The 14,062-nt window shown below is 41.9% G+C and overlaps 1 protein-coding gene across 3 annotated transcripts in view; it reads left to right on the top strand.

Annotated features, from left to right (window-relative positions):
- Positions 1-13,622, top strand: part of LOC124304959 (lachesin-like) — a 193,282-nt gene extending 179,660 nt beyond the window's left edge. For all 3 annotated transcript variants that reach the window (XM_046763783.1, XM_046763784.1, XM_046763782.1), the window contains one exon: positions 8,644-13,622. In XM_046763783.1, the coding sequence (XP_046619739.1) occupies positions 8,644-8,753 (110 nt within the window). In that variant the 3' untranslated portion in view covers positions 8,754-13,622. The remainder of the gene's footprint in view (positions 1-8,643) is intronic.
- Positions 13,623-14,062: the final 440 nt, after the last annotated feature.

Below are 14,062 nucleotides of genomic sequence, written 5' to 3'. Positions count from 1 at the left end.
ATATGGGGTGAGGTCGGCAGGGGTTCGGGGTCGCCTAAGCCGGGGGTCGGCTTGATACCCTTTATGGATACAGATAGCGGGTAGCGGTCCGGGCGGCGAGGAGCGCAGGGCTGCACTCCGTATCCGTTAAGCTTCCAAGACTTAGGCGACTAACTGAAGACAGCGTGAAAACAAGACGGACTTAAGTAGATTTCACTTGAGTTAGTGCTGCGCCGGCTGTGGGCTTTCTGCAGGGAGTTGCGGATATTCGGGGAGCAAAAAGGGCATCTTCCAAGGATTTGCAACGACTCTAACGACTCGCTCTTGCGTCGCAAAAGCGATGCAAGATCGACTTGTCGGGTTGACGAGGCAACCAGGAACTGAACTAAAAACGGGGATCAGTTTGCGAAGAAGCTCGATCCTCAACTTGCAGGATAATGTTCAACTAGGTCACGCTCGACTTACATTCGACTTATTGCCAGTAGAAAATGCAGTCCACCAATCGCAGACTGATAAAAATGTCGTATCTGAAGCCAATAGTTGACTACCCATCAACCATACGTTTAGTCAATAGTGTGCAAGTCGACTGTAAATTGACTCATTGTCATCAAAGAATGGTCAAGCAAAAGTTCAAAATATGGAGAATCAAGAAATTCTTTGAACTCTGTCGCATTCACCGTGGTGAGTTCTATACGATATCCATTATTCACTTTGGCGTTGGCTTGGTCTTGACGGTTTTAAGGACATTGGTTGGTTCATCTTCGACTTTCGTCTTATTGACAGTCATTGTCCGCTTCTCAGGTGGTGACAATACCGTCTTATCGACCATCTGCCAATTCTTTGTCAAATCTTTCATCTGTTGACATCATCTCGGTTTTAATCAGTCAAATTATGGTCGACAATTTGACGAGTGTGCTGCTTGGTCATCCTTCTTGGAACATTCTCTCGAGTAGAATCCAGCAGCAGCGACGCCTCGTGCGTCTATATCATAGTCCTTGTACCCGCGATGGTAATCATAACTGCGATTGTTTCAATCCTAGAACCAAACTCTGTTCATCCATATCAAGTTCACCGAGGTACCGTCGTATAGCTTATAGGCACTCGGGTTCTGCAGCACTCTCGCAATTATACAGGCTACTGTGTGCGTATCGTCCGTTGCACGGGTGTATAAATATGACGATATAATGCGCACAATATACATATAATATATAGTTGGCAATGCAGTAAATTGCAATACAGCGAACAGTATGCTAATGTCTATACTTAGTGAGAAGACAGTCCCCAGGCAACTGAGAAAGTTCGGAGGAGATGTGCCGGCGCTGTTTGTTGGGAATTTACGCCGAGGCCTCTCCTCCCATCCAGCTTCAACATCGCCGGAGAACTTTCGTCGCTCTTTACCAGCCCTTATATATTCACGGTTCTCCTCCCCACAGCCTGCAGTTATAACTTACAAGAGGTACAAGTTATAAGTTATAACTAATTATAACTTCGTTGACGTGAAATAATGCGTTTCAGATACGTTTACACTCTGGAAAAGGATGGAAATAAGGAAAAGGAAGAAGAGGAAGGGGGAAAATAGCACACCTTTCATTTGACACTGAATTTTTTTTTTTTTTTGTCGTTCTTCATTATTGCCCGACACGGATATCTGCATATTTTTCTCGTCAAAGATTCCCCGTTATTTCACCAGACAACGCCTCGAGTGTCGCAAACAAAAACGTAAAATCAACTTCGCACGTTATTGTACGTATATTATACCCCTTTTGAAATCACAGCTGCAGAGAGCTGTATACAGACTTATGAAAGGGTTAGCCAGTGCATGAGATTCAGAGATAAATGATGACGGAAAATGAAACGCGCCGTGCTGTCTCGAAACCGTGTGAAATCCGCTTCTTCTTTTTTCTCCTTCTCATGTTCTTCTATGGTTTTTCATTTTGCTTTATTCGCACTGTCAAATTTTCACTCTCGGCGAACGAATTTTTTTATTTTTATACTCATGCAGCATCCCTTCTGTTTCATTCCTCATTCACAAAGCCACTTTGTTTGCTCGCTTTGCTCTATGGTTCGGCAACTGTATGTATATACGTATATTTATATATAGATAAATTCAATATATCATGCATAAAGTACATGAGTAAATAAGCGGATGGTAGACACGAGAAAAAACATCTCGTCCCCTATCCTCTCTCAGGATTTTCACCCAAAACTCACCTCTCCTCCGGGACTCTCCTCCGTTCGGAGTGTCTCTAACGAAATCAAAATTCGTTGAGTCTGAAGCGGTAGCGGCATGCGAAGAGAGATCGGCAATGTAGAGCCATTCGAATATTATACACTCTGTGACTTGTAAATATCGGTTCGGAACGAGATGGATACAGAAAATAGCACAATGCCGCTTAGCATAATCCCCTTGAAGTATCCGGACGAAACAGTTGATCCTTGAAACGGAACACTCACGAGGCTAAAACGCACCTGCGATCTTCGAACTCGGGGCTTGGAGGAAATGGACATAAAACAAGCGGAGATATATCGAGCGGCAATATACAAAGGCCATGCACCTGGTGGAAAAATCCAGAGGCCATATATATAGCGGGAAAATTCACAGGCCATATATCTAGCGGAGAAATATCGAAAGGCAATATATCGAGCGGAGATATATCGAGTTGCGATTCATCAAGGTTAACTCTGCAACGCATGAATCCCACGTGCATAAGAACTGCCGCGAGATGTCGCTGATGCAAAAGCCAGCCGGCGTGTTTCCGTCAAGAGAGAAGTCAGGTGGCGCTGGGGTGAAATCGGGCTCTTATTCAGCCATCAGCATACCCCGGGACGTGGAGCTGCGCCACGTTGCGGGTGAGACATGACAGACAACCCGGCGCGGCACTTGGCCATTAATTACAGAAACAACTCCGGCTCGCAACGCCCTTTTGCAGGCTTCACTGTTCACTCCGCGATACACACAGAGTATCGCACCTTCATCTAGTCAGTCAAGGGAGGGAAGAAGAAAGACAGGTAGAGAGAGAGAGAGAGAGAGAGAGAGAAGGGGAGAGAGAAAGGTAGTAAGCGTGCATTAGCGAACAGAAACATAAATTATTCTGATTTGGGAACCTTGATACGCACCAGCCAGCCGAGCACTCTGTCGATATTAGACCCGGATCTGGCGCAAAAGTTACAACGATCCATCGACTTCAAGCTCCAGGTGCGCACTTGAAGTGAAACGAAAAATTTACCCCCATGTCAAAGTGCGTGACATCTAAACGCTGTGCCCAGACCCGTTGTCGATTAGCAATCTCGAAACGTTTTTACACAACCCGGAAATTTCAGCTGCGAAGGTTTACTTCAAATATCTTTGTATTGTCACGAGTATAAAAATCGAGAGTCCAAGAAATTCAGCAACGTAACGACGGTGGGACAGAAAGTTAATTATCGCCAGAAATTGGGGGAAAATTTTTTTTTTTTTCGACCTGTTGTCCTGCTGTTGTTTCTGATTTCAAGTAATTTAGAGCTTATGAATTTTATTTGGCCGATCGATATTCGTAAAGTACTGCAATTCGATAATGGGTCTTATTTATTGATCCTGTATATTGGAAGGCTGGCTTTTACGTCAAAGTGATTTACGTATATGTATATTAGGATGTAATATAACGTTGTAAGTACATATAATATAACGTTGTAATTTATTTGCTATCATGTCGGTTACTGAAATCGAAAGAGCCAATTTGCTTCCGTGTAAACATGAAAGGATTGCTAGTAATGGCAGAAATAATATTGTCAATGAAATTACTTGTGGACAAAATAAAAATCCCGAATGCGATAACATCATTAGAGGAAATAGCACGCTTTATCGAACTTATACGATTCGAGAGTTCATTATCTGCCAGTCACTGAATTATCTTAATAAGACCCTCATTCACTCCGCACACTTTGCCAATGTAATATAAGCAGTGAAGTTAAATCTATTCAACACTCCCCCATTTCAAAATTAAGAAACACCATACAGACTATACGAAGTGAATGCAATTAATTATCGAGTCTTCGAGCATTTTTACCCCAAAATACGTTGACCAAAATTCAGCCTCGAATTCTTTACCCGGAATAAAACCCTCGGTAAAAACTATTCCCAAGTACTTATGCGACATTGGTCAAGTGGTGGCGGTGCTGAAATTAGATCAAGTTTAGTCGCGGCATGTATCAAGAAAAGTAGTCGAGGAAAAAAATGCTGGAGCTGAAATTAAGCTGCGGCACTACACGAGAGATTAAAATCTCGTCGCAGCGATGCACTCGTCAAATAATCGAGGCGTTTAAACTGGCTGTATCCTTTTCCTCCGTGTCTGTTCATTTATTTTCTCCACTTTATCCCTTTACTCTTCCACTTTTTTCCCAGCGAGAAAATTAGCGAACTTGTATATATAATCCGTTCCTGACATAAGCCGCGCCTCTCGTAAGTCAGCGACACTTGACTTGAGCTACTTCCGGCAAAATATTCTACCGCCAAACTTAACACCGCGTCCTCGTGTCCATGCACCGTTTCGCATCTTCGTTTCCCCCTTTGGCCGAGGAAAAAATATCATATTCACATGTGCGACACATTTGCGGTCATTGGAATAATTCCGAGAGCCGTTTTTCCCCGCCTCGGTTACCGAGGGAAGCGGAATAGCGAGGGGGAAGGAGAGGGAAACGGAAAAAAAGAAAGAAGTAAAAACACGGGGGCGGGAGATTTTAACGCCCTCGTACCCGCCGCCGCTCCTCGATTAATCACTGCTTTGACCCCACTGGTTCAGACCAGAAGTAACGCAACCGCGAACGCCGACACGGCGGTTATTCGTCGGCGTGAAAAGTTGCGAAGGGTCGAAGGGAAAATGAGCCGCGGTTTTCGACGTTATCTAAATTTGTAGCTTTTCGTCGTCTTCGACGTTTTTTTTTTGTTTTTTGTTTTTTTTTCACTATTATTTATTCCGTTTCCTTTTTCTTTTGGTCTTTTTTTTTTTTTTTTTTTTTTTCTTATTCTCATTATTATCGTCTCGTTTCCCCGCGCTTCGTCGATATTGTTCTATTTACCGATGAACCAACGTTATGTCGGGGAATCGAATCACCCGAGAGCCTAATGAGGACATTAGGAAAGCGAGCACTCATCACGCGACGTCGTTTCATATAGATATAACGACGGAGTATCGGGGAACCCCGTCGACTGATTTCTACCTAACTTCCGGAATGTATTAAGAGAGGGACACGGTAATAGAAATACGTTGGTAACTAGTGGAGGGTGGAGGAAGAAAGCTCTGATTTTTGGTCGACGTAGCACGCATTGCATTGAGATTTATTACAGCACTTAATTTTATTCAGGTTGACTAGAGCTGGGGCAATTTTTCCAAACGAAAATAGTACAGGATGGAAAAGTGTCTCGATTTGTCGCGTCGGACATTCGTAAATGAACGAGGAGAACAAGAAATCACTTAAAAATTTTCCAGCAATGTTATTTGCAATAATGATAGTTACCGATACGATCGGAACGACATCCCTATTTTTTATAAGAAATAAATCTGAACAAATTCGAATAACGCAATGTAATGTGTCAATAACTTGAGAAACGATTTTACAATTAGGAACTCTTACGGTTTTTATGCAATACTGACGTTTTTGGACCCGTTTTTGCACGTTGACTGGAACACCTCAAATTGTCAAATAATAGTTAAAACACGAAAATAGAATTGTTAACGAACGTCTGTTGTACCGTAAACAATTCCTGGAGATGTCTGTGATTAATAAAATAAGCTCAAAACCGTTTGAATAGAATCAAAGACACCAGAATTCAATAATTGGATACCTTTGAATAATTAAACCTTTCCTAAAATCGCCGTTCGAATTTGTTCCGGAGATATCTGAAACAGTATTTCCTTAATTTTGTTTCAAACAGCCCGGTCATTCTCACTCCGAACTCTTTTAAAAAATAAAGAATACAGTTGTTCCGATATTCAGGATCCAATTTTTGTTTCAATCCCCATTTTTCCGGGATAATAAACCTGCATCGAGGAAGTGTATCGACGGAGAAATATATATTTTACTGAGCGACCCTTATAGGAAGGAGACAAGTTTTTCATCCGGTCTCGATCGAGCTCGGAGGGCGCATAGAGCTGTTACTTTCAATTTATAGATCGTTTCAAGAAAAAACCTCAGCTGGTCTCTCTCCGCGAAGTCGCGGACCCTTCCTCGGTGAGAAAATGAAAGGAAAAAAGAGTCCTGAGGTGCCGAGGTCTGAGTCTAGGCCACGCGACCAACGGTAGGGTGAATTTATCGGTATATAAATAAATTTTTATATCGCGAATACAAATGCTTCTCGCGCTGATAAATCCAACGTCCGCAAAACACCTGCCAGTATAGGTTATAGAGACCTCGGAAGGGCGAAGAAAAACACGATGTAAAAAACCCGGACTCCAGTTCCCGTTTCGCCCGAATTTCATCACCCGCAACCCCGGCTGCGGAAAGTTATCGAGATTCCAACGCGAAGAGTAAGAGATTGGCTTCCTTTGACGGCTGATTATATCCGGCGTTCCGCTTCGCGCTTTACGCTCTTTGAAATTCGCCCCGCGTAAAGGGGAGCGACGAAAATCGGCATTTTGAAGGCAGCGATCGGCTTGACGACTCTGTCGCAATTACGCGTTTACACAAGCCTCTCGGTCCCTCAAGCCCCACGTCGTTCATGGAAGTTTCAACGGAGGAATGAACGAGCTTTCACGACGTAGGAACGCGTCGTTAGGCCAGACGCGAGAAATAGCTAGCAAGCGTGAGGGGAAAATCCATTTTCAATAACAGCAAAGTCAGTTAACCATAGGAACAGCCCCGGTCTACCCCATAACATAAAGCGAACGCGATACGTGCCGGAAATAGCTGATCTGGCCACTAGCCCTACCTGCCCTTATCCATTTCCCTTGCCACGCGCTTTTTTCCACTCGTTCGTATTTTTCTTTTTTTTTTATCATTTTTTCTTTTCTTCTTAACCCTCTTATTTTTATTTTTATCATGTACAATCAAATCTTTCGAGTGGTCCAACATTCTTCCACGTCACGATATGTGGAACGATCAAAAAAGCTTCCATCTAATATGTTAGTGTGCTTCTGAGCCCGCAGAACTTACAAGGATATATAGTCGGCTAAAAAATGTATTGAAACGAAAACAAGACTAAACAAAGATTTCGAAAGTCTGACCGTACATCTTCAGATTGAATATAATTGATAGAAAATCCCTGTGATCGAGGGAAAAAATTTTGGATGAATGAATTTTTATCCAAAAAACCATTTACTAACTGATTTTTTTATTCCGTTGTTCGTCCAATTTTGATAAACAGTAGCTGCTTATGATTATTCGTAGATTTGAATGACTTTTTTTCTTGAGTTCGTGGATTGGTAAAAAGATACGTGTTTTTTGGAGAAAATTTTGAGAACAAGAGATGAAACGTTTTCAGAGGTGTCAAATTTCCGTTGGTGCGTTATACATGTGATATTAAAACTTTCAATATGGAGACGTCCGTCGGCCGAGCTGAAAAACGCAGCATCCGGTATCGGCATAATAGATTACGCTCTATCAGAGCCAATATGTCAGTCAAGCGCCAGAGTCACGTTGGGCAACAGCAGCAGAAGGGAGAAAAACTCGTGAATTATATTGGCCAATAGAAAGGGAATATTTTACAGTTGATATACAGCGTAGTCGTCGGGTAAAATACGTTGTAGTTTCGAAAAATTAAATACAAACGTATCGCATTGCGTATTATGTGGGTGCGCAAGGGATGCCCGAACAGCAAAGCCTCCGTAATAATTCCGCCCGCCACGCCGATCGTGAGGGAATCGATGAAGAAAAAAAATTTATCGCGATTCTAAGACTGCAGGGATATTTGACTGAGGGAAAAAATACGGCTTCTCTTATATCGCGCCTGCTGCAGGATACGAAGAGAAGGAAAAATAACGCAGACACACGTGCGGGATTGACATTTTCTCTTCACGTTCCAGGAGTAGTCGGGATTTTATATCGGATGGTCGTATACACGCACAGAGTATAGTTGATCCAATTACTGACAAACGAATCACTCGTAATTTTGCGCCGCTGAGAAAGAACGCTGAATTGTTAGAACGGAGAGAAATAAACGATTCCAATATTCGATTTCCAGAAACAGAGCTGAGTTCAGGCTACGCGGATATCCATGAACACACTACGCTATGCAAATTTAATGACGCCGGTATGGCACGCAATCGGCTTATGACCCCCGTCAAATAACTTACCAAATCTCATTAATACCACCGTCGAAAAACATCCACCGGACATTCGATATTCTATCAAATTTCCCCGAGACCTGCATCGAACCGTTCGCGACTCCTTTCAATCAATCGTCCCAATCGTGAACACTGCAGGATAAGCTGATATTTTGCCTGAATCGTGCTGACCACTTCCAAAATGGAAAACGCTAGCTCGGAACGGTCAGGATCCATCGGACCGAAAGAACCCTGTTGACACAACGATTTACTTATGCTTCAGAAGCACATCAGACAAATTAGGATGAAAGACCGTACGGTAAAAGAACTAACAAATTAAGGAACGATGTACCAACGTTGCTCCGAACACGATCCGCGGGATCAGCTGTTCTCTCTAAAGTCGTGCTTTTTTTCTTCCTGGTTTCAGGTAGTGCCTACATCGTGAGATGGAGTGCTCCGCAGCTGATGATAGTCGCTGTTCAGTACATATTGACGGGTCCCTACATGCCGCCGTACATACCGCAGAACGGGAATTAGGACGAAACGGAGGATAAATGGAACTGCAGCTGCCACCTGATCGAGCCAAGACTTGAACCGTCTCCGAGCGTGTAAATAAAAGAACTACCCTGTGGAAAGGCTGGCTAGTAACTTTTGACGTTGATGGACAATGAATACCATTATATACCTACTGTAAATTGTTTAGCTAATGTAAAGACACGACGAACGCTGAGTGACCTCCGATAAGATGTCGGGGTTGAAGTTCCTCGGGAACCTCAACCTGCCTGCAGGAATAAGGGATGAAAAACTGGGGCAAATTGGAGGCCGTAGTTTATTGAAACTAGTGCGAGTTAATTCAGGAATCGCAAAGGGTTATGACCGGGGCGTTAAGAAAGGGGATATGTGTTTGAGACATGGGGCAAGAAGCATGCCTCCGGTATGGGAAACCGCTTTCGGGAAAGGCGGAAACCGAGCGAAACCTGCACAACCGGGCTAATCGCTCGTAGCTAATAGCTTGTCGCTAATCGTTATTGTGTAACCCTTTGTAGCACCCCGGAATCCGTTTAACCCCTCCGCAGTGTTGAAAGTTAATTTTCTGCTAGTCATTTCGAACTTCTTCAGGGGGTTCGTGTTATACGCACTGTTCCAGCTATGCGTAAGCAGGGACGATTGCAAGACCTAGTCAGAGGTGCGGGAATGAGTTGGAAGAGAAGACAGTAGCAAAGATAATTACACTCCTCGGGCAGCCGCGGATAAACATCCCCAAAAAAATCCGTTGTTACGTGAGAGAATGTACTACGCCAATTTTATCAACGGCTGTAAACCGCGGAATGATCGTCCGCGAACTTTTGAGGATTGCGTCGCGCCGCCGGGGGCTGGAGGTGGAGGTAAAGCTGGGGGTGGAGGTGTGGCGCAAGGTATACAGGTATGTTAAGCCACGCGTGAGGAATCCGCCACAGTTCCGGTTAACCGAAGCGTGAGAGAGATACTGGCTGGTGACGTCATTAGATCATTTAACGCCCCTGCCTCACGTGCGTGTATTATATTATACCGTCGTGCACAGACAGGAGTGTCGTCTATGTGACCTGCGCGCATGGCGGTGGGCCGTAATTACCCGTTAATTCCAGCTCTGATGGTCTCTATTATAGACACTCGTACACAAAAGGAATCCAAAAGTAAAAGCTAAATTAAATTCAGAGGTTCAAAGGTTGTGACTGAACTCAATCAACTAGAGTCTTACTTTTGATAACATTGACCTTGACACCTTTCTTCGTTTCTTCAATATTCAACTGTTCTATGGGCATCTGATCAAAAATCAAGCAAACGCCGTTTCGAATTGCGCGCCAATCGATGCGTGGTCAGCTGACCGCAGCTTTCTCTCTATAATACAGGACGCCACCGCTAGTTGGCGCACCGTTCGATCCAGCTTTTGTTTGGACGCTGGAAATGCGTTGAATTTCTCGTTTTCCTTCTTATTTTGCATGCGGAGAATATAGCGGAGGGAACAGCGGCGGAAAACGGATAATTTTGTCGGGTTATACACCCTGTGTGTGCGTGTATTAATATGCGAAGGACCCGGGCCCACGTAGCGCCTGTATTATACCGACATTACATCGTAACGAAGGGGGCACCTGCAGGCAAGGGTGCACACATTCACCCACCCGCGTTAATAATCGCTCTTCCCTAATCTAAAGAACCTTACACGGCCGAGGGATGGGTTAAAACGGGGGGAAATTAGCCGCGCCCCTCCACGTCTCTTCGCCATTTCTCTCTCTTTCTCTCGTTTGTTTTCTTTTTCGGTTTCTCTTCTCGTTCTAACGACCGTTTACCCGTCTCCCGGGAATTAGCAGTGACGAGAATTCGCTAATCATTTATGCCGTTTCCATCGCTCGGCATATTAATTACCATACCAAACTGAATAAGATAAAATAACGTGTATTTGGTACTCGCGCCGTATACGAAATGAAAAATTATCGTGGTTAGCAGACCAACGCTGCGATGATAGTATACAGTAACGGTGAATAAATTATCGTCACTGTCCCTCTCTTTCTGTTATCTCCTTTATAAAAACTTGTAGAAATTGTAACAATCAAATTTTTTCAACATTCACAGCTTGTATAGGAACTTGTCCTTGAACATAGAAACAAGGATCATGGATTATGGATAAGAGCCGGATGGAATTCACCCTAAGTTTCCCGACGGCTACAAACATGCCTATAGATATGCGGGGTAGTGTGCAGGGAGGGGGGTAAAGCTTGCATCAGCAAGGGAGGTTTTCCTGGTTGGTTGAACGCGAGGCAGCCGTTTGTAACCGTTGACGGCTGGCGTAGTTTTGTCACCGCCTAACGTGAACGACGATACCAAGTTTCCGGACAGTTTATGCGCCGTAATACACAGTGCATATAATACCGTACTACAGAGACGGTTTCCGAGCGTTGACAACCGGTTTGACATTATGCGTTATGGCGGATCTGTGTTCGCCTGTGTGTGCGAGCAGCGACTGTCCGTGTCGCAGGTAGTGTTAAAATTACCGACAATCCACGAGATGTCCCCGGGCATTAATCGCTCGATTGATATAACGTCCTTAATGAATCGCCCCGGCGTTTCGCGTCACTGCACTGCACCAGAAATTCGCATTTCAAGTGTCGGAATCTCGTTTCCACACTACAAGAGCTGCGATATAGCTGGACAGGTATCGTGTTGCCGTTTCTCCAGGCGTTTGCGCTGCTGCTCGAGGTTCGTTTAATATCGGAGAATTATTTTCCCGTGCATGAAGTTCGATGTGCAAACACCGATAATTGACGGAAAACAAATATCGCGCGCATGCAAGCTGATAACATGGCGGCCTCGGCTGCTCGGTTCGCGCTCCACCTCGCGACTTTGGTCCAATCGTGCTATCGACTGCCTTTCAAATTGGCGAAAATTCAGACTTCAACCGCTTGCGCGTTACTGACAAAGTCAAAATATGTTCATGTTCCCGGTCGTCGGTTGGCCGACAAGTTTTCACGCTCCTTACTCTCTGTGTTCTTATTGCGCGGCGCCATGTTTGATTATCGTTCCCGACAGACTCTGAAGTGAAGTGCAATGGACTGTGTATAAAGGGCGCAAAAATCTGTCCATGCATGTCAGTTACGATCGCGTGTATGTACGGAAATTGAAGGAATGGGAAAAAACAACTTTGAAACATTGAAAAACAGACGTAAGGAAAATTAACTATAATATAACCGCGTGAACGAAGCCAAAACGAAAACAAGTTGAAAGTATTACTACATATTTTATAACGTATTACAATAATGTGAGAGTATGTTTTGCCTAATAAGAAAAATTGCATGTAAGATATGTACACAGAAGACTTCGGTGCTCAAACATATTGTACGGATAACCGTTTGAAAAATAATAACAAAAATAAAACCACGCAAGCAAGTGAAAACAAAACAATCCAGTATCATTAATTTCCAGCTCAGTGTGTTTCGTAAAACACTGGCGATAGATAATAACAGACCGTTATGTTTTTATTTTTCACAACCCCCGAGTTAATATGGTACAGCAACTAATTATCGAGAGTAATAATTTTCATTGAAAGCAATTTGTCACACGCATTCGTTTAGGTGTGTATAAGCGAAATAAATACCGCCTTCAATTAGGTACTGTTCTACGAAAAACACGAACGTATATATAGGTATACATAACGATAGTATATAAATATATATTAATGCCTAACCTTGTGCGAATCGAGAAAGAGAGGAAAGAAAACAGTAATAAGAAGTATAAGTAACTTAATGAATAAATAGGTAAGTAAATAAATCTGACAAAGAATGTAAATAATTTAATGTAAAAACTTCGTTTCACTTTTATTGTATATTGATTATATAATGACAAAATTGATAGACGAAAAATCAACAGCGATTATGAGGTATAATATACATAAATCGATTATTATTTTGTAGGGCAATCTTGCAAAATCATTGCATATCTAATGATAATAATAACAATAATAACAACAACAACAATAATAATAATAATAATAATTACAATATTTCTGTTGATAGGCGATGTTATTTCTTGTTACCTGTAAATAAGTTTTATTATAAAAAGTGCCAAAATAAATATGCGTAATCAGCTAATAAACACAGACATATAAATGTACACGTATACGTATAAATATTACAATGTCATGCGTGTATAAATTAAAAAACGAGATTACCAAATTATCACATTACCTTGCATTTATTCTGTTAATTACTACCGTAAATCGAGTAATTGTGGCAGAGCGAATAAATTCCATTCGTAAAACACTTATTTTCAAAGCGTATATTTTTTGAAACGCCAAGAAATTAAATACCGAGACCAAGTCAAACGTGTAGAAAGCATCTGCAGCTTGTCTGACGCAGTCAAAATTGATCGTATTTATTCTGAGAAGGTTCGGTTTTTTCTTCCAAAATTACTCTTTGCGGAGAAAGGATAAGCGGATAAAATAAAAAAATAAAAATAAAAAAAAAAACAATCCAATCCAGGCATTTTTGTCTCCTGATCATTTAAAAAATGGTATTAATGTAACAGGATCATCGATTAAAATCTTTTAAAAGTAAGTAAATGATCATGCTCACAGAAATTATTTGAAAAGCGAGGACGAAGAGACCAGGTTTCGAAAAAACAAGGGGCAAAACTTGGTTTCGTCGAAGTTGATGGTTACAAATTATTGTAGAGAATAAAATGCGACGGAACGCAGATCCTGAAAAATCTAGTCAATTTCGAATTGTTTGAGAAAACAAGAACGAGGCGAAGTGAAAAATGGTAATGAAAAATTGCGAGAGTCGTAGTTAAATGAATAAAACGTAGCTATAAATGAGAGATTATAAAAATAATACAATAAGAATAATGAGAATAATTAACGATACATAATATAACGATAACAAAAATTGATTAATACTAATTGTAAGTAACTCGATTATTATACATACATGTCTTGTAATTATAAATATAAATATACATAATAAGAGTACATGGTGTTCCTGTATTATAGATACACATAGGTATGTATAATATGCCTAAAACAGAACGCGCGAGGCGTTTCAAAATGGCACGTACAATATTCTGATAATACATGATCTGCAACGCTTAAAGCTCGCCACATCTGACCTTCGCTTAGTAATCAATTCAAATTTATTTCATTTCAAAGTGTAAGAAATCCACCAAACACGTGACAAAGGAAGAACTGGAGAGATGAAACGGAGTTCAAGTAAAGCGAATCTGAGAAAATCGGTTAGTTTTTTAAGATACGATTTTGAAAATCAACAGACTTCTTAATCGTGAGAGATTTTTGTCAATTTTTTTTTATTTTTCAAAGA

The sequence above is a fragment of the Neodiprion virginianus genome, chromosome 5, assembly GCF_021901495.1.
Source record: "Neodiprion virginianus isolate iyNeoVirg1 chromosome 5, iyNeoVirg1.1, whole genome shotgun sequence".
NCBI lineage: Eukaryota > Metazoa > Arthropoda > Insecta > Hymenoptera > Diprionidae > Neodiprion > Neodiprion virginianus.
The sequence above is the reverse complement of the archived record's forward strand: the minus strand, read 5'-3'. Positions and strand labels throughout refer to the sequence as shown.